This window comes from Pteropus medius, unplaced genomic scaffold (genome assembly GCF_902729225.1).
Source record: "Pteropus medius unplaced genomic scaffold, Ma_sr-lr_union100, whole genome shotgun sequence".
Classification (NCBI taxonomy): Eukaryota; Metazoa; Chordata; class Mammalia; order Chiroptera; family Pteropodidae; genus Pteropus; species Pteropus medius.
This window is the reverse complement of record NW_024354503.1, coordinates 523,674-541,897: the sequence shown is the minus strand read 5'-3', so window position 1 is coordinate 541,897 and position 18,224 is coordinate 523,674. Positions and strand designations below refer to the sequence as shown.

Genomic DNA, 18,224 nt, shown 5'->3' with positions numbered 1-18,224 from the left:
TGATGCCATTTTCACCTCTCAGGACACAGAGAATGAGAATGTCAGCACCCACCACTGGATATCAAGGCCATGGAGAAAGGACACGGGAAAGGAAATCAGACGCATCCAAAATTTCCATTCCAGTTTAGAAGTTCCTGGTTACATCGGACATAAATTCTAATAAACACTAAAGCGGCCTAGTCTGGGTGGACTCGAGCTTTAGATCTTTATAAGGCCCGACTGGCATGGAAGATTGCAAAATCAGCCACAATTGTCCTTACCTCTCTGTATCCACACCTCTCACAATGTGACACTCAGCTCTTCCCATCCAGAGGTAGAGTCTATTGTCCCCACCCACTGAATGTGAACCCCGAACCGGCCTTGTGACTCGCGTTGGTCAATAGGATGTTGTAGACGGGACAGTCTACGGGTTCCCCAGCCTAGGCCTCAGGAGGTCTAGTGCATTCTACTCTCTCTCAGGACGCCTGCCTCTGACATGAGAAAAAGCCTGGGCCAGCCTGCTGGAGGATGGGAACCCACCTGGATCAGCGTCGGTCAGCCCAGCTGTCACTGCTGAGACCTCGGTCATGTGAGAGTGCTCGGCAAAGATCAACAAAGCCAACCCATAGCTGACCACAGACGCACGGGAGAACCTAGCCAGGACCAAAGCAACTGCCCGGGCTGAACTGCCAACCTGTAGAACTGTGAGCTTCATAAAGGCTGCTTTTTTAAGTCACTCGGTTTTGGTGTAGTTTCTTATGCAGCGTAACTCACTATGAATAATTGATTTTCGTTCATTAAGACCCCTGGGTTCCCAGCACTGTGCTGCACTTGAAGGCCAAAGAAACATTGTGGATGTGGCCCCTGCCTCTTACCTCGCAGATTGGGAGGAGGAAGGCCATGCTCACATAAAGATGAAGAACAACACAGAGGGACGTGACCACTCAGTCACCCAACACACATTTATTGAGTCCCCACTCTGCATCAGGCACAATACTGGGAGTAGGAATTCAGACATTTAAAGAAAATGAGCAAACAAATGGGATCTAAATATCCCGGAGTGAATGTTAAGAGCAGCTTTTGGTAGATCAAGTTCAGACACTTAAATCCTGGATTAAATGATGCCACCACTGGTGTGGGACGGAAAGGGGAGCCAGAGGCAGGTGGTCAGCAGAGCGTCTGGGACCAGGCCTCTCGGCCTCTGCCTGGCTTGGCTTGCACGGTCGTTCAGTCAATCGATCTCTTCTTACTTGCCTGGCCCGCACATGGTGTAGCATTTTCAACTGCAGAAAGGAAGCTTGAAGTTTGTGGGTATCAGCGAGGGTCTTAAATGTCTATGAGGGAAGTGTTTGCAGAAAGGCAGGCACAGAACCATGGGGCCAGGCCCAAGCCAGGCACCTCCCCTCCTTGGGGATTCCAGACCGCAGCAGAGTCCAGCTCAGGACTCTGGAGGTGTCTGGCCATCTGCCCCAGAAGAGGAAGAAGGGCCAGGGCTGAGCACAGTGTGGAGGACAAGGGTTCTGGGGAGAGAGCTCAGCTGTCTTCCACTCCCTGGGCCTCGGCTCCTGAGCTGTACCACAGAGGAAATGGGCCCGTGATGGTACCAAAGTCCCTCTCAGCGACACTGCCCTGATCCTGAGCGGTGCAAGGTGGGACCGCAGGGGGATGCCGTTGACTTTCACCGGCAAGCCCGCTCTCCAGAAGGGCCATCAGCACCCCCTCGGCAGTATGAACTGAGGGGCTGTGTACGCCAAGCCAGGCCCTGGGCTGAGAGCAGTGCAATAAAGATGCAGCAGACTCCAGGTCACTCTCAGTCCAGGCGCCACGCAAGTCAACAGGCGATTACAACGCAGACTGGGAAACGCTGGAATTGGGGTCGGCGCGGGGAGCAGTGACCACCATCTGGGAGGGTCAGGCGAGGCTTCCCAGAGGGATGCTGGGAGTCTGACATCTGTCTGAGAGCTGAAAGGTGAGGAGGACTTGGGAGGGCCAAGGGGGGTGTGCAGAGCCTCCCAGTAGAGGGGTGGCAGGTAATTCAACACACGCGCGCGCGAGCACCTCTGCCACCTACCTCTCCCCATGTCTGCTGAGGGGCCCTCCTCCATCTTTGCCCCACCCCTGGTCCGAAAACCTGCACATCGAATCCTTTTTCTCATATCTCACATCCCACATTCAATCTGTTGGCACTGTCTTCAAAATACATCTAGATTCTGTATTTATAAAATACTTCAGTAAAATGTACACATTATATAAATAATAAAACGAGACAGGAAACATCTAGAAGTTGAACACTTCTGAGCCCCTTCGCGGGGGCCATCTTGGCCGGAGCCAGCATCGGCTCATGCCCGGGTGACTGCAACGGTCGCCCTGTGCTCTCTGCCTGCACCCTTGGCCTTTGCTGTCTCATCTCCACGCAGCAGCTGGTGAGCACCGTGTCCGGCATCCGACCATGTCCTTCCTCTACTCACCCCCTGCGAGGGCTCCCCACTTGCCTCTGAGTAAGAGCCGAAGCCCTCCCGATGCCCTGAGGGCCCCCTTCATTACCTGCTCCCCACCCCTTGACCTCAGCTTTTATACTGTCCCCGTCAGTCAGTCACTCCCTCCGCCTCAGCCGCCCCAGCCTCCACGCTGTGACTTGAGCACACCAGGCACACTGCCTCCTGAGGACACTCTGCCTGGCCGTCCCCTCTGCCTGGATGGCGCTTCGCCCGTGGCTCACCGTCTCCTCCTTCACGTCTTTGCTGGAAACTCACCTTCCTAATAAACGAGGCTCATGCCCACCCACCTGCCATGCGAGGCGCTAGGCTATACTTTCGCTTATAGTCGTAGTTCATTGTCTGTCTACCCACCAGACTATAAGCGCACGAGGGCAAGGATCTTTGTCTGGGAGCAGCAGGGCCCCACGTCCTGAGCAACCCATCACTTTCCTCCTGCGTGAACTTCGGCAGCTCAACCTACTTTAACCCCAGTAAGCCCAAGGGGCCGACCGAGACCGGGGCACGAGCTGAGTGACATAGGGAGGATGTGCGTGGCGGTCATGGGGACACAGTGCCTGTCACACAGTAATATCCATTCCCGTCACCACTGTTCCCTTTGGCACTGGTGTTGGAGCGAGCGCCCTGCCTCAAAAGGGACAGACTTGGAATATCGATGTGTTTTTACGACTGTTTTCTCTAAGTTTTGGTCAGTTTCTTGATGTCTGGCTGGAACTGTCGGATGGTCGGGAAGGTGGGGCGGTGGGCTTCCCCGCGGCTGAGGGCGTGCTGCGGCATCGGCGTCCCACCGGGGAGAGGCTGTCACTGCTTCAGGATGACTGTTCGCTGAGTGTGTGTCGGCTGCGGCAGGCAGAGTCCCTGTCCCTCATTCTCACTTCTGCGGTGTCTATAAAACTGTGAAAGGCACAGGGAACAGCAGATATGGGGAGTGTGGCGTACGGCAGCGCGGGTGTGGCTGAGGGCCCTGGAGGGGGCAGCAGGCTGGGGTGTGGTGAGGACCGAGGTGACTGGGTTTCTGGGTCACGAGTCTCCAGGCTGGCGGGCTCCGGGCCGGGCCAGGCGTAACTGAGCTCACCAGGGAGCCAAATCACATCCAGAAGGGAGAATGAAGAGACCTGGGAAGGGTGCCGCCCAGTCCCTAGAACCCGGAGTGGGGAGGAAGAGGCGTCTAGAGTGTCCCCCAAGCCATGGTTGCTGGACCAGGCAGCCTCCAGGCCCGAGGCTACCTTCATACACAGAATCCCTGGCCCATTTTTGCAGGTGCTGTTAAAAATCCCGAATTTACTGAGGTTCGAGGCTCAGCACTGACCTCCCCTACTCCGCTCCCACCCATCCTAAGATTCCCCATCACAGCCGTGTCCCAGAAGAAAGTCAGCACGGAGAGATCTTGGGGAGGCAGTAACCGAGGGGGCTGCTCTAGGGGTTTGAATTTGTGCCCTGGAGGGAGGCCGAGGTTCTGGTTCAGGCTAAGTCACTAAATTGTATGTGTTTTCTTTCCTTCATTCATTCACTCATTCATCCATCCATTCATTCATCTTTTGCACAAATATCCAGTGTGCCAAGATGGGGCTGGGCACTGTGGATTCAGGAAGAGTAGAAGCGGTCTCCCCACTTGAAGCTCACAGCTCAAGTGGAGACAAACCGGGAAACAGATGATAACAAGACAGGGAGCCCGGAATCGGGCACCACTGGGGACACCTCATGCAGACCTGCTGGTCAGCGAAGGCTCCTGCTGGTCAGCAAAGCTTAAGTGGGAAGCAGCCAGGCAAGGCAGAGAGTAGGAGAGGGTGCTCCGAGCAGAAGGAACAGCCTGAGCAAGGGCCAGGAGGGAGGCCAGGAAGGGAGAGGCTGAGGGGAAGGCCCAGGTCTCAGTGAAGCAAGCTGGAATAAGCCTGACTTCACACAAACTCCTCCTCTTTCTGGGCCCCAGTTTCTTCATCATAATGAAAACCCTTCCTGAGGCTCTTTCTCATTCATTGTCTTGTTGAACATCAGTGGGATCCCTGGAACTATTTATCCCCAAATCAAAGATAAAAATGGAGGGTCTGAGAGGCCAGGTGGCGCTGGAATGGGAACTCATGTCTTCCGATTTTAAATCTCATTTCCCACCCCCTTTCTCAGAATGAGGGGGTTGATTGGATGCGCTCTGAAGTTAGGCTCTAGAGTCGGGGTTCAAACCCTGCTTCCGTTGCACGACCTTGAGCTTCTCTGGGCCTCAGTTTCCTCCTTTTATTAACAAAGCTATTCACAGCTCTACCTCCTAGGGTTGCTAAGAGGGTTACATAAGATGGAACACACAAAGCTCTGAGCACAGTGCCCTGTCATCCCGAGATCCTGTGCAGCCTGCCCGGGCGGAGCACGGGTGTTCCAGCAGGGTCGCTGGGGCAGGGCCATGTGCCTGTGCCTTTTGTGCCGTACATCTCTGCCTCCTGATGCCCAGCCTTGTCTGTTACAGTTGGTGGTGTCGGTTGCTTGTTAGAAAGCCACAACTGGAGAAGCTGACAGCCAGCGTTGCCGTGCCAACCCCCAAGGAGGAAAGGGCCGCCTCTCTGCCGTAGTCAGTCCTGAGCCTGAGGGACGGGTGGCTCCCAGGCCCAGTTGAAACCAGGCCAAGGCAGGCACCTTTGGATAAGTGCTCACAGAACCTTCCTCTTCTTCTCCCTCACCCTCTCCCCGTCCTGCCCCTCGCATCTGGCAAGGAGCCAGGTTTTCTTGCTAAATCACAGCTTTGCTTCTGCTGGGTTTCCATTTGGGGGAGAATGTCCCCGTGAATGTCCCATCAGCTCCTCCTTCCTCCTACCTACAGCCGGTCTGGCCCTGGGGACCTTCGTTTGGCCCAACAAGTAACCAAAGGCACCGTCGCCAGCGTCAAGTTTCCATTATTCATGCCAGGATCTGTGCTAGGAGCACTCTCACTTGTGGCCTCATCGCATCCTCAAACACCATGAAGTGTGTTTTATTATTATCCATATTTTACAGAAGGGGAAAACCAAGACGCAGGGGTTAAGTGACATGCCCAAGGCCATGTGGCCCGTGAGTGGCAGAGCCAAGGTTGCACCCAGTCTGCTGTTTGTGAGAGGCGGTGTCGGTGGCAGTGATAGGATGGTGGAGGTTGGAGACGCTCATCTTCTCCTTGTGCTCTCCTGGGCACTGCCAGTCTGGGGCGGGGCTCTCGCTTTGGGTCCGGAAGCAGAGGGGCAGGAGGAACGGAGCGCCGCATCGGTGGTGACCTATCATCACCACTAGGTGTCGCCCAAGTTCTAGAGACGAGTTAGCACCCGCTCCCTGGAGGGCTCTGAAGACTGGTGGGGAGGGGCAGTGATTCCCAGAGAATGGAGAAGGCTGACTTAGGTCTGGGCAGAGATGGTGTGGCAGAAAGACAAAGCTGGACAGAAGGTAATGTGGTAAAAACAGATTTTATTCAATATCGATTGCAGTGGGGGGAAAAGAGACCTCAGAAAAGTGGGAATTGATAGCTAAGGAACAGGGGTCAGGGATCAGTGGATGGAAAATTACTAAGAAGATAGGAGAATTCTTGCTAACTTGACCTAACAGGATTCTTGCTAACCTTTCCTAACAGGATTCTTGCTGAAGGCAGGCCACGTGATCAGATATCATCTGGAGATTGTAGAAGCTGAGGAATTTGATCAGATATTGAAGGTGGGTGGGGATTCTCATTAAACTGACACAGCAGAGTTCTTGCTAAAACCAGCTATGCACAGATAGACACAGAAGCCCAAAGGTGGAGGCCGAGTTGAGAAGAGGTCTCAGAAGGGCCTGACTAAAGTTTGGTCAAAGAGAGTCTTTGCCAGTCCTTCTCGTTCAAAAAAAGAAGAGACATTCTCTCCTCTGAATGACATGAGTTCATCTCTCGTTTGCTCACCTTTGTTTATTAGTGACTAGTGGAACCATCTGTCGAAATTTGGTAATAGAGGATGTTGGCTGGATGTCGTGAGCCATCAGCATTTAAATCAAGGGGACTTTCTATAGAAATAAAAGAAAAACAAAGATTAATGGTTGGAGTGGACAAAACCCAGTTTCTGAGCCCAGAGGGCAGCCAGCTGAGATTTCTAGATGTTGAGCTCGAAGCATCTTTAGAGATGAAGCGAGGACAGCAGTGGCAATCCACGGGGTTTCCCGGTTTATTGTTTGAATGTCTTTGACGCAGTGTTTGAATGACGCAGTCACCAGCGTCAAAGTCGCATTGTGAAGCATCCAGCTTCTGCTCATGGGGTGTTTCTACATGGACCCGATAAAGACGCAGGCAGTCAGGTTTCAGTACTCCGTGACTCCAAGTCAGGAAGATGGGAGGGAAATTAGAAACGTTAGTTTGAAGAGTCATAACCAGATCCCGAAGGAAACTGGCAGAGCTGACAAAATGTGCAGGATGGCAGGATCTAATCCAGTTTACGGGTGGGTAACAGAAAATGGAATTTAACCCAGGGACAAACTATTACTCAAAGACAACAAACATGACTGTAATTTAATAACCCATGAGGGTGTACTATTTGTCTTGACAGGAACCCTCCCCTCCTATTAATCATTCTTTACAAAGTAAGTTTAGTCTAACTAGATTTGATGTGATTATTCGCATAAAGGCAGCAAGAATGGCAATTGAACACACAGGCCTTTTTGAGTTTGCCTTGCTGGAACCTTTAAGAAATATCAGACTAGACTTTCAAAAACCTTTCAAGGCTGGGAAGTGAAGCCAAGAACTCACCACCAGGTTTTTCTTGCAATACCTACATAGATTTAGATGAGTTCTTCTCCTCTCAAGCCTGCCAGGATAGCCTGTTTTCTGGGTCTGCCAGGAATGGAATGTTTTTACTCATCTTTACAGGTACCAGGCTGGTTTTTCCAGGACAGCTTTGAAAATATTAGCTCCATAAAGTCAACTGCAGTTTCTTAAATCGTTCTATGCACATCATTCTCAAATATGACATGCCCGTCAAGCCTTGGAAATATGAACGATGTTTCCAATTATGTTATAAGGAGAACATTCTTATTGAACATATGCAAATAATTGTATTGCCAGGAAAATAAGAATACTCAATAAGAGTTTCCAAATGCTGGAGAGATCAGGCAGAGAGAAAGATCAATGTTTCAATTCCGTTTACAAAAGTATAATCTACTAAATTGTCATGAGTTATCGATAGCTTAAGATAAAAGGGAAAGGCATTCCTTGAATCCAGAAAACAAAACATTAAATAACCAGCAATGTTCCAAAAGAAAGCCGTAATCATCCTTTACTGGTTAATTCGGTCCCATGTCATTAATTCTTGTTCCCTTTGAACTTGGGGTAGCAGCTTTATGAAACTATCAGCTTCACTACTAGTTCTGGAAATCCTTATTTAGTCCAGTGGTACGATCTCAAAGTTATCCAATGTCATCAGAACCCTGTTTCCCTGGAGTTCCTGTCATATCCCTTTCCATGAGTCACCGAAATAGTCTTTTCTGACGAAGACAAAGTATTTTGGCCACTAGCTGATGGCACGAGCTTTCAGGAAAGCATCAGAGGAAAATGATAGCTATCTGAAAATGACAAAAGGCTTAAACTGGCCTTGGTTAAAGATCTGATGAGAATGTATTATAATACAATTGACAAGGAAATGTGGGTGTCTCTGTGACACACGGCATATTCGGATGATAACTGGAATCACGACTGATAACATTCTACCAGGACATTTTATGGACCTCAGGGACAGCGATAAATTGCTATGAACTTTATATAATTTCTAAAATATTTATATTAATTAAAAATATTTACCCGTACAAATATAACTTAGAAAAAGTTAAAACACCTCTTTTTTATTTGACGATGGCTGTCATGCAATTCAACATATCAAATAAACCAAACTATTTTTAGCATCTCTCTTTTTCAAGGTGAAAGAATAAATCCTTTGAGATTTTTCAGGGCCTTTTGGAAAGGGCCAGTTTGAGGTGAGTTCGAGCTCAAGATTTCATTTAGGATTTGGTTTTGGGAAGGCAAAATTGTCAAAAGTGTAAAAACAAAACAAAACAAAAATCCTTAGCTTTTTTAAAAGTAAGAAGTCTGGGGTCTCTGAAAAAGTCCAATGGCACAGTTAATATAAGCACAGGCAATTATTCTGATAAAATGTAAAATCTTTGTTTCCTAGGCAGTTTATTCAAAAGGTAAAGAAAAATCTATCACAATCTCTTATAAAGAGCAGACAAGTAATTCAGGAAAACTTTGTTGTTTTAACAGAGAGAAAACTAAATTCTAGTTTTGCATTAATACACTATTATCCTCATTTTTTAAAACCTTATGAATAAATCAATTCAATCTTAATCAGCTTGACTACACATAAAGTTCACTTTCTACAAATCTCTCACAACTTTCTATATCCACTCAAAAAATCTTTTTGATCTTCATTTTCCTCTTTCTCTTTCTGGAACAAACTTTTAAACAACCTCAAAACATCTAAATTAAGACAAAATTACTCTCCTTTTTCTTAACAAAAATATATCCTATGTTCTTACATATTTTACATAAGTTTTTCTTCATCCTTATTATTCTTAGTGTTTTTATTTACCTGTATTGATTAGAATTCTTAACTCTTAATAATCTTAATTGTTAGTAAAAACAAAGAAATAGACAACTGTTAACTGTCTGCCATGTAAACTCTAAGGTTACAAGTTGCTAAAAAGATTTTGGAAACTGTTTTCAGACAGACACCTTATAACATTATACAAAGCTAGCCATCATCTCAAGTTATTTCCCTGCTATTTTTACAGCCCACGCATGTTAGGCAAGTATCATAAAAGCAAAACCTAAAAAGTTAAAGACGTGGGTTTTGTGTTTTACTGCTGTGCTTGATCTACATGAAGTAGTGAGTAGCAAGAAATTCATTTTTACTGCTTTTTTACTTTGCATTGGTTCTTAGGTTGAATTTATAATTTTTAATCATAAACATCTAGTAGATGTGACATTATCCTAGTTAGCTAGGAAACCCCAGTAGAATAAAATATATGCTCATGTTATACTTTCATGTTGATAACTCAGAAGACATAGCTGTTTTTGTTAAACCAATAATATTAAACTGGTCTTATCAAATATTTGCTCAGATCTTTGAACATGGGCTTAAAAAGTATTTGGGTTAGGTTTTATATTTCTGAGTCTTTTAGAAATGCTTAATTTATATAAGTTCTTATTTATCCCCAAGCCATTTTGAATAAAAGTCCTTTAAGGGATTTCATAAATGCATCTGTTAATACCATCTTTCGTAGTGTTGTGGAAAAATATTCCCAAAGCTCCAAAACCCAGTGCAATGAAAAGCCAAGCAGTAACTCAGAAAGAAGGAGCATTCGAATTTATTATGCGCAGCCCCAGATGAGCTAGTGCTCTGAAGATCTGGGTAGTGAGTGCAGTTGCAACCTTGCTTATATACAGAGTTTTTACACAATCTGATTGGTCAGTTTGAACTCGGACCGTTACAAACAACAGGAATTGCTATGCAGATTGCAGGTAGTAACATTGGTAAGGGCAGGAGTTGCTAAGGACACTGAGGGTTACAGGAAGTGGGAATTGTGGGGTACAAAGTGCTACATGAGTTGGGAGCTGCTAGGGTACAAACAGTCACATTAGTGGACCAAAGTCACAAACAGCTACATTTGCAAGTCGAGCCAAGAGCAAAAGAGCTTTTGCAGGAGCCCTTGCATGGAGTGAGCTTATTTGCGGAAGGCAAGCATATCTACAGAAGCAGAAAGCTGAGTTTTTAATGAAATTCCCCAAATTTCCTCTTCAATAGAAAAATATCACATATACATCACATACATATACTTAGATACTTACACATACTGATGGATGCAAATAGAGGTCTTATAGGTTTCATTCTAAAATTTTAGCTGTAAATCACTAAAACAGTGATACGAAGTCACTGCTCTTCTATATTTTTTATCTAAATTACATTTCTGGCAGATGGGACAAATTGAGATTACTTATTGAACGTAAGGGCTAAAGTTTTGTACCAATATTTGTGGAGGAGACTTGAGATTTTTGTTGCCCTCATACCTAATCTTAAGAAGGCTATGGACTACATTTTAGGCAAGAGACTGAGGGGACATCAAGCAGCCCTATGGATGTTCCCAAAGCCCACCTGAGTGGATAGAATATCCAGTTGGTTTCCAGAGAACGTTTTTCTTTTTGGCTTCTTGTAATTGCTTTCCAGAGTCCCTGTGTCTCTAGAGAGCCCTTGATGGGGAGAGAGGAGCCTGAAGTTCAAGCGACTGTAGTTTGTTGCAGGACTGGAGGAGACAGGCAGGGTGGATGGAGGGATGGAGGGATGGAGGGGGCAAGGACTTGAAGTGGGTCCTATCAGTGCATTCAAGGGAACCGAAGGGAGGACCGAGGTGGTAAGAAGGGGAGATGGAAAGGGAGAGGTCTCAGAGGTTTTAGCCACTTTGGGAACATCTCAAATTTCTCCAGTGAAGTCCCAATTTAACAATGATTTGAGAAGGGGGGTTTCAGTCGACTGAGAAGTTCCCTTGGGAGAAGCAGGGTCAAACGGAGAGAACAGAGAAGCTTTGCAAAGAGCTGGGAAAAACTTTCCAGCCTAGAGGGTCAGGGAGTGAAGCTTCAGTCGAAAGGAAGGAATACTCCCATCCCAGTAGATACCTTTCAGACAAAGCAGCCTGGGACTAACCCTGCTTCGAGAGTACACTCAGGACCTTAGGAATCGAAGCCTGTCCCGACCAACAGTTACCCAGAGTGCTGGCTTGGGAAGGGCTCACCAATGGACCCCGATCCATCAGTCAGGAGTGAAGACTAAGGCTTCCAAGGTGCACACTTAAAATCCTGGGTGAGAGGTCCAGGGCCCAATGACGAATCAGATCCCACCCAAGTCACGACACCACTCAGCATCTGGTCAGAAAACTAGATTGTCAGCATCTGGTCAGAAAAACAGATGCTGGACAATAGTTTAAGTGATAAAAACAGATTTTATGTAAGAACTATTGCAACAGGGGCCAGTGTAGAATTGAGCTCAATTCTGAATACAACAATTACAAATTTTCATTTTTCTTAAGTAGGGATTTATAGCTAAGGAGCAGGGCCAGGGGGCGGTGGAGGGAAATTGCTAAGAGGGGGAGATAACTCTTGCTAAGCTGACCTAACAGAATTCTTGCTAAAAGGAGGCCACGTGATCAGATATCACCTGCGGATGGTGGTGGATGTGAAATCTGGTCAGATGGTGGGTGGGGATTCTCACTAAACTGAGATGGTAAGATTCTTGCTAAAACTGAGTAATGCCGAGGTAGACAAGGAAGCCCACAGGTTGATGTCTGGTAGAGAAAAGGTCTTAGAGGGTTAAGTTTGGTCAAGAAGAGGATTTTGGTCAATGGCAGCCCCCAGACCAGTGTGAAGCAAGTGCAGCCTCTTCCTCGAGCCTTAGTATAAAAGGCCTCACGACCTTGGAAGGCGTCCTGAAGAAGGGAGGTCATCCCCCACCCCCCTTCACCAGAGTGCAGAAGGAAGGAGCCTGTTCCTCAAAAAATGCGAACCCCACTCCTCCTCTTCACCTCCAGAGATCTCATACACCATCCCAGCTCTGCCCCTTGTCCTTTTGGGGTCTTTTCCAGGACTGCCATGGACACACCTGGGGCTTCATCCTCCGTGCTCACCACGACACCACTTGGCACCTTGCGTCAAGGTTATCGATCCACATGTGTCCTCTCCCTGCCGGACTGTGGGCTTCCTGCAGGTAGAGGCTGTGTCTCATTAGTGGTGTCTGACCCAAACCCAGAGTCGTGCCCAGTCCATAGGAGACCATCAGTATAGGTCCACTGAGTGAATGGACCAATGGATAATCTTGTCTAGGAGTTTGCAAACTTTAAAAAAATTGGCTCAAGAATCTCTTTTCTTCCAGTATTTTATGTGAAGCTCAATATAGACTATGGGAAAAGCAGGGCTGCTCAACTGAAGATTGAGTTGGGGTTGGGGGGCAGGGCTCAGCCTCTCGTTCCCCAGAGATCATCCCTAGATGTCCCCAAGAAACCACATGGCTTTGGGGAGCATCTGAAATAGCTGTTCTCATCACTCTGCACGTGGGGAAAACTGATGCCCATAACAGAGAAAGACCTAAGTTGGAAAAAGGGCCAGTTTTAGGACCCAGGACCTGGTGCCCTGCTGGATTCTGTCACTCATCTCCCTGCCCTCAGCCGCCTGAGTCGTGAAGAAAGTGTAAGGAGAGTTCAGATCCCAGCCCATAACTTATACCCTGTGTGACTTTGGGCAAGTTACTTGCCCTCTCGGGACCTTAGTTGTTCAACAAAAAAAGGATGGGATGAAGGGAGAGCATTCTGGAGTCTGACACCTGACACTAAATGCTTAACCAAGTAGTCAGTATTTTCTGACCACTGGACTACAGTGCCTGTGGCTTTGGCACCATTTCCAACCTTCTCAACATTTGCCTCTCTGCTGGAGGAGGGCCACTTTAGCCAGGCTGGGGGCAGAAAGGGGACGAGATATGTCAGTTGCTGTGTGGCAGAGAACCAGCTTTTTACAGAGCTGCAGACCAAGTCACCGTGCCCTTCCCCAACGCCTGGCCAGCAAGGACCATGCCAAGGAGAACCAGCAGTGGGGAGTTGAGGCAGGAAGCCTTTATTAGTTTGAGGAGGGCGTGCCATGTCCTGTGACAGGTCTCTGGGGGCTGCAGCATCCGGGAGAGTCTGGGGTGAGGTGGGGGTGGGGCAGGCAAGAGTCCTTCACAGAGAATCTCATCCCAAACGCTGGTTCAGGCATTCAGGAGGGGAGGGTGTGTGCACACATGGGGCGACAGCCAGAAACCTGGGCTTCCATAGCTAAGGGGCGGAGGCCTCTGCAGTCCCAACCTCTAAGGGGACTCCAGGGGCACCAGCTTGGTCCATCCCAGCTCAGGAAGGTGAGGAGAAGGTAGCTGGGGCAGGTTAGTCAGGGCACATGAGGACCACAGTCATCACACCGCAGCCGGCAGGAGGTGAGTAGTGGAAGGGCTCCCTCCCACACACAGTGACAGGTGACTCCAGCAGCAGCTCCACCCTCGGTCCTGAAGGCTGGTGTTCTAGAAGCTGCAGCTTGGCAAGGCTTCTGCCCAGTCCTGCCATCTTTTCCGATGACAGTGGTCCTTGGGGGCGCTGTCAGGTCGGGTCAAACATCTTGGTGGCTATTCTGAGTGTCCAGGTGGGTCCCAGCACTGTGTCAGTGGGTCCTCGGGGTTGACACTGGATGAAGGCCGAAGGACTGGGTAAGGCAGGGCACACTGGCTATCAGAGGTCGCTGACCCCGAGATCAGGAGGTAAAACATGGTAGGAGGGGGGTATGTGCACCTGGAGAGTCAGGAAGACTGGTCCTGCTGAGGCCTGATCATCCTCCACCTCTGCCCACAATCCACAGGCCTCAACAGGAACCTGGGCTCGGAGGATCCCTAAGGCTCCCCTACCTTGCTTCTTCCGCCAAGACCACTCTGGTCTGGACAGCTGGCCCTCGCCTTGTCTCGCCCCTCCCTCCCTTCCCCTCCCTTCCCCCTTTGCCAGGCTGCTCCCTCCCTACTGTCTTCCTGAATCTTCCATGCAGCCTCCTGCCGTGGCCCAGTCTCTCCTGCCTTTGCTTCCCTTTTCACTAAGGTGAGTCTCAGCCCTCAGCCTGTTCCCCATCGAGAGGGCTTCTGACCCGCCTCTTCCAGCCAAGGGAGAGTGGGATCTGGGGTCTTTCTACCCACTGGCCTGGCTGCTGCATGAGGGGAGGAGCAGAGAGAGGATGAAGGGCTGGGCCCCATTTGTTGAGGACCTGGGGGCCTGATGCCTCTCTCTCAGGACTTGCCTTCCACGCTCAGGAGAGACCCCATCAAGCCACATGTTCCCTGCCAAGTCCACGACCAGCGGTAGGATGCGGCCATGCCCAGTGCTGAGCTGGAGGAGTCTCTGGGGACCAGCCTGGCTGGAGGGCTCCATGGAGGAGGTGGCTGTGCAACCTGTGGGCTCCCGATCTGCCCCCACCTCCACTTGCTGCATGTGTGTGGTCCTCAAAGCTGGAACCTCCACCCCTCTTCTCTGTCAGACCCCAGAGAGTGCTAGGGAGGTGTAGGGGGTGCCTGGGAGACAGGCCTGCAGGCCTCCTTCCGAGGCTGCTCGTAGATGCTGCAGTTGGGCGTGGTGCCCTGGCAGTAGACGTTGAGGTAGTTGCGGTGCTCCTCGTTGTAGGTCTGGTTCTGTAAGCACAGAACCACACTCTTGTCACACTCGCAGGTCTGCCTGTCACAATCCGTCTCGTTGAGATCTCCTGTGGAGGGAAGCACGTGAGCCTGAGGGTCCAGGATCCCCGAATTGTGGTTGCAGGATGGCAGCACCAGTACCGTGTGCGGGCTCACCCCAGAAGCTCCGGGCCGGGCCCGGCAGCCTGTGTTAACATCCCTCGATGTGGCTCTGGTATAAGCTAAAATCCGGAGCCACTCAAGTGCAATATGTCATTGCATCGTTGGGAAAACTGAGGTCCAAAAAATGGGTTGCGTTGACCTAAGTCACCTAGCAGAGCAAGGCAGAGCTGGGACAGAAACTCAGGTGTCAAGAAGTCTCGCCGCACCCCACCCACCCCCCGCTCCGCCCGCCCCCAGGCTGGTTATTTTCTGCCATCCCAGGCCTCCTGGCTTCAATCACAACACCACAGAACACCCACCCTGGGGGGATCGAGTGAGAAAAACACTCGTAAAGAGCTTAGCTCAGTGCCTCCCATGGAGCAATGCTTAATACGTGGTAACTTCTACTGTTGTTGTTGCCGTGTTATTAATATTAGCCTCCAGAAATCATTTACCCCATAATTCTCAACCATAAGTGTGCACTGAATCAGTTGGAAGGCTTGTTAAAACAGACTGCTCCACCCTACCCCTAGAGCTTCAGATTCAGTGGGTCAGGGCAGGGCCTGATAATCTGCATTTCTAACAAGTGCCTAGGTCATACTGACTCAGGGAACACCCTCTGAGAAACACCCACTAGCCAATGGTTTGCAAACATTTCAAATTTTCCATCAGCAGAATTCTTTCTCTTAAATGAAACTCTTCGCAGAAGGCTAATGCATCAAACAGTTGAAGAGAAGCCTCTTTTGTTGTAATATACATTAAAGAGCGAGCTGGACTCAAGGACACCACCGCCATCACCTCTGTACAACAGCTGACCCGCACCCCCAGGAATCCCCAGAAGCCACCGTGGAAACCACTGCTGGGGTTTTAATGAGGGCACACCCCCTCTCTAGAGCCAGCCCTTCTACCCCATGTTTGAGCAGAAGGGAATGAGGACCACAGAGCTCTGAGCTCCCAAGGGCCCTGGATGTGCCGGGTTCCCTCCAGACTCTTTCCCAAAGAGCAGACTTGGGGTTCTTTGCAAAGCTGGGGTTGTATTTAAGACAGGAGACAAAGGATGCACGGCCGCCCACAGCACTGGGCCAGGGGCCACCTACTGCCCCGGTGGGGGCCGGGGTGGCCCATGAGGGGAGGCAGGGCAGGGACACCTGGGCCTTTAGCTTGGAAGCTGAACCCTTCAGTTGGGGAATGGCATGGAGATTCCGCAGTAAAGGAGGGAACTCTGCCAAGCCTGGCTCCGATAGCTTGAATCCCGGAAACACTGGGGGTCCCAGGACGGAGCCACTTTCCAGTGCGGTCCAAAGACAGAACTGGAAGGAAATGGGTCTGCTCTGATTTAAACCCTTCCACATAGCTGAGAGGAGACTGAGGCCAGGTAGAGAAAGACCCTGCCCAGGGTTACGCAGCAAAGAGATGCTGGCAGAACCTGGGTTTAAACCCGGATCTCCCAACTCCCAGGCCAGAGTGTCACAGAGACTCACAATCACCTGAGGATCTAGGCCACACTCAGACCCACTGAATCAGAATCACTCCCTAAGTTCTCCAAAGCTTAACAATCTCCAGAACTAGCCACCCAGGGAGCCAATTCAGGCTTGGAGATCTATCAGGGAGTTGTTAGATTTAATAAACAAACAAACAAACAACAAAAAAAGAGAGAGCTGGTTAATTTGAATTTCAGACAAACAATAAATACTTTTGGTAATGACTATGTCGCAAACATTGCATAGGACATACTTATGCTAATTATTAATCCTATACTAATACCAATTGATTTTATGCTGATATTTAATTTTTAGTATTAGTATATCTCATGCAACATTTTGGTTATATTTATATGAAAACATTTTTTGTTGTTTATCTGAAATTTGAAGTTAATTGAGTTGTTCCGTACTTCATCTGGCAACCCTGCCTAGGGCCCCAGCACAGGCTGGAGGGACTGGCAGTCCATGCCTTTCTCCTGGGTGGGAGGGGTGTCGGGGAAGGGACTCACTGCAAACAATTGTAGCATTATTCTCGATGGTGTATTCATAGTTGTCCACGTAGGTGTGACAGCCCTGGTCAAAGAGCTTCTGGTAGCAGCAGTCATGGGCATGGCAGCACCTAGGGGCGGGGAGAGGAGAGCAGGCCGCATAGCCAGGCTTGGCCCATCTCCCACCTTCAGAGACGCTGATCATCCGTTTCATTTCTTCACTGATTAGACCTTCAAACTGGGCCCAGAGAGGGCCAGTTACTTGCCTGAGGTCACACAGCAAGGCAGAGATAGCCAGTGCCCTAAGTTTTTGTCCACGATCTTGCCTCTTTGTCCTATGCCCAAGACTCCAGCTTTCCCCCTGGCTGCAGCTGCGGGAGGGGTCAGGGGGTTCAGCATTGTGGTCAGGGTGAAGGGAGGGTTAGGGTGAGGTCAGTGTCGGAGGGTACTGACGACACGCAGAGGCCATACCTGGCTGTGCATGATGGCAGGGGAGGGACAAAGTTCTGAAGGACTGATTGGGGATTGGGGGTGGGTGACAGGAAGCAAATGCGGTGTGGCTGTCATCATTCCCTCTGATGGAGGGAAGACAATTAGTCAACATGCTTCTATTAAGCTCCCTGTGATACCAGACTTGGTGCCGGCTGCTTTTGGGGAGATAGGAACACTAGATAAGCTACTCCCAGTCTAATGGAGGAATACACACAGCCCCGTCCTCTAGAGCCTCCAGTCGGATGGAGGCCGGGCTCACAGTCCTTGCCTTTGTCCGGCACAAGCTGTGTGACTGTTGCACTCATGTGTCTGGGAGAAGGTCAAAGATTCCTTCCTGGCAAGGGTGAGAGTTCAAATACCTCCAAGCCCTAGACCTTGGAAATGGACATTAAAAAGTGTCCAAGATGGTTGGAGAGGCCACAGGTCAAAGATCAGGCTCGTCGTCACTAACTCATCAAACAAGCATCATCCTTTAGGGAAAGGGCCCTCTCCCACCTTTTAGAGATGGAGATCAATCTGAACTTTGCTGCTGCTCCCACCCGGTCATAACAGAAGCCCAGGAGTTCCAGAACCTACCAGTCCACTTCATCCATGGGCAGGCCGCGCCCTCCCAGCCCACAGTAGCAGCCGTAGCCCACGAAGGACAGGATGGCACTTTTCCCCGTGATGGTTTCCACCATGGACTTCAGGTTGAACAGGCTGCTGTAGGCCACAGGCAAGACTGCGAGGGAAGCGAGGGGTGCTGTGAGCTCCCTGCCCCACCTGACCGGCTGTCCTCCCATCCCCAGAGCCAGGTCAAGGGGGCAGCGGGCGGCTGGTCCACAAAGCACCGAGCATTACCCACATTCCTGCATTAAGCCCTGTGGCCTTGGGAGGGTACTAAGAGTCACTATCTGAAGACTTCTCTGTGCCAGGCACTGTCCTTAGGCCCCTTCTCTGCAT

At 49.7% G+C, this 18,224-nt stretch overlaps 1 protein-coding gene and 1 long non-coding RNA gene across 2 annotated transcripts in view; one reads left to right on the top strand and one right to left on the bottom strand.

Annotated features, from left to right (window-relative positions):
• Positions 1-5,639: 5,639 nt before the first annotated feature.
• LOC120596049 (uncharacterized) lies at positions 5,640-12,343 on the top strand. Its single transcript, XR_005651073.1, has 3 exons — positions 5,640-5,870; positions 6,055-6,134; positions 12,072-12,343. It is a non-coding gene; the product is annotated as an uncharacterized LOC120596049 (long non-coding RNA).
• Positions 12,344-14,471: 2,128 nt separating this feature from the next.
• Positions 14,472-18,224, bottom strand: part of PLA2G2F (phospholipase A2 group IIF) — a 7,802-nt gene continuing 4,049 nt past the window's right edge. The window contains exons 3-5 of the mRNA XM_039854406.1: positions 17,859-18,003; positions 16,812-16,921; positions 14,472-14,748 (exon numbers count right to left, since the gene is read on the bottom strand). Of these exons, the coding sequence (XP_039710340.1) occupies positions 14,540-14,748; positions 16,812-16,921; positions 17,859-18,003 (464 nt within the window). The 3' untranslated portion in view covers positions 14,472-14,539. The remainder of the gene's footprint in view (positions 14,749-16,811; positions 16,922-17,858; positions 18,004-18,224) is intronic.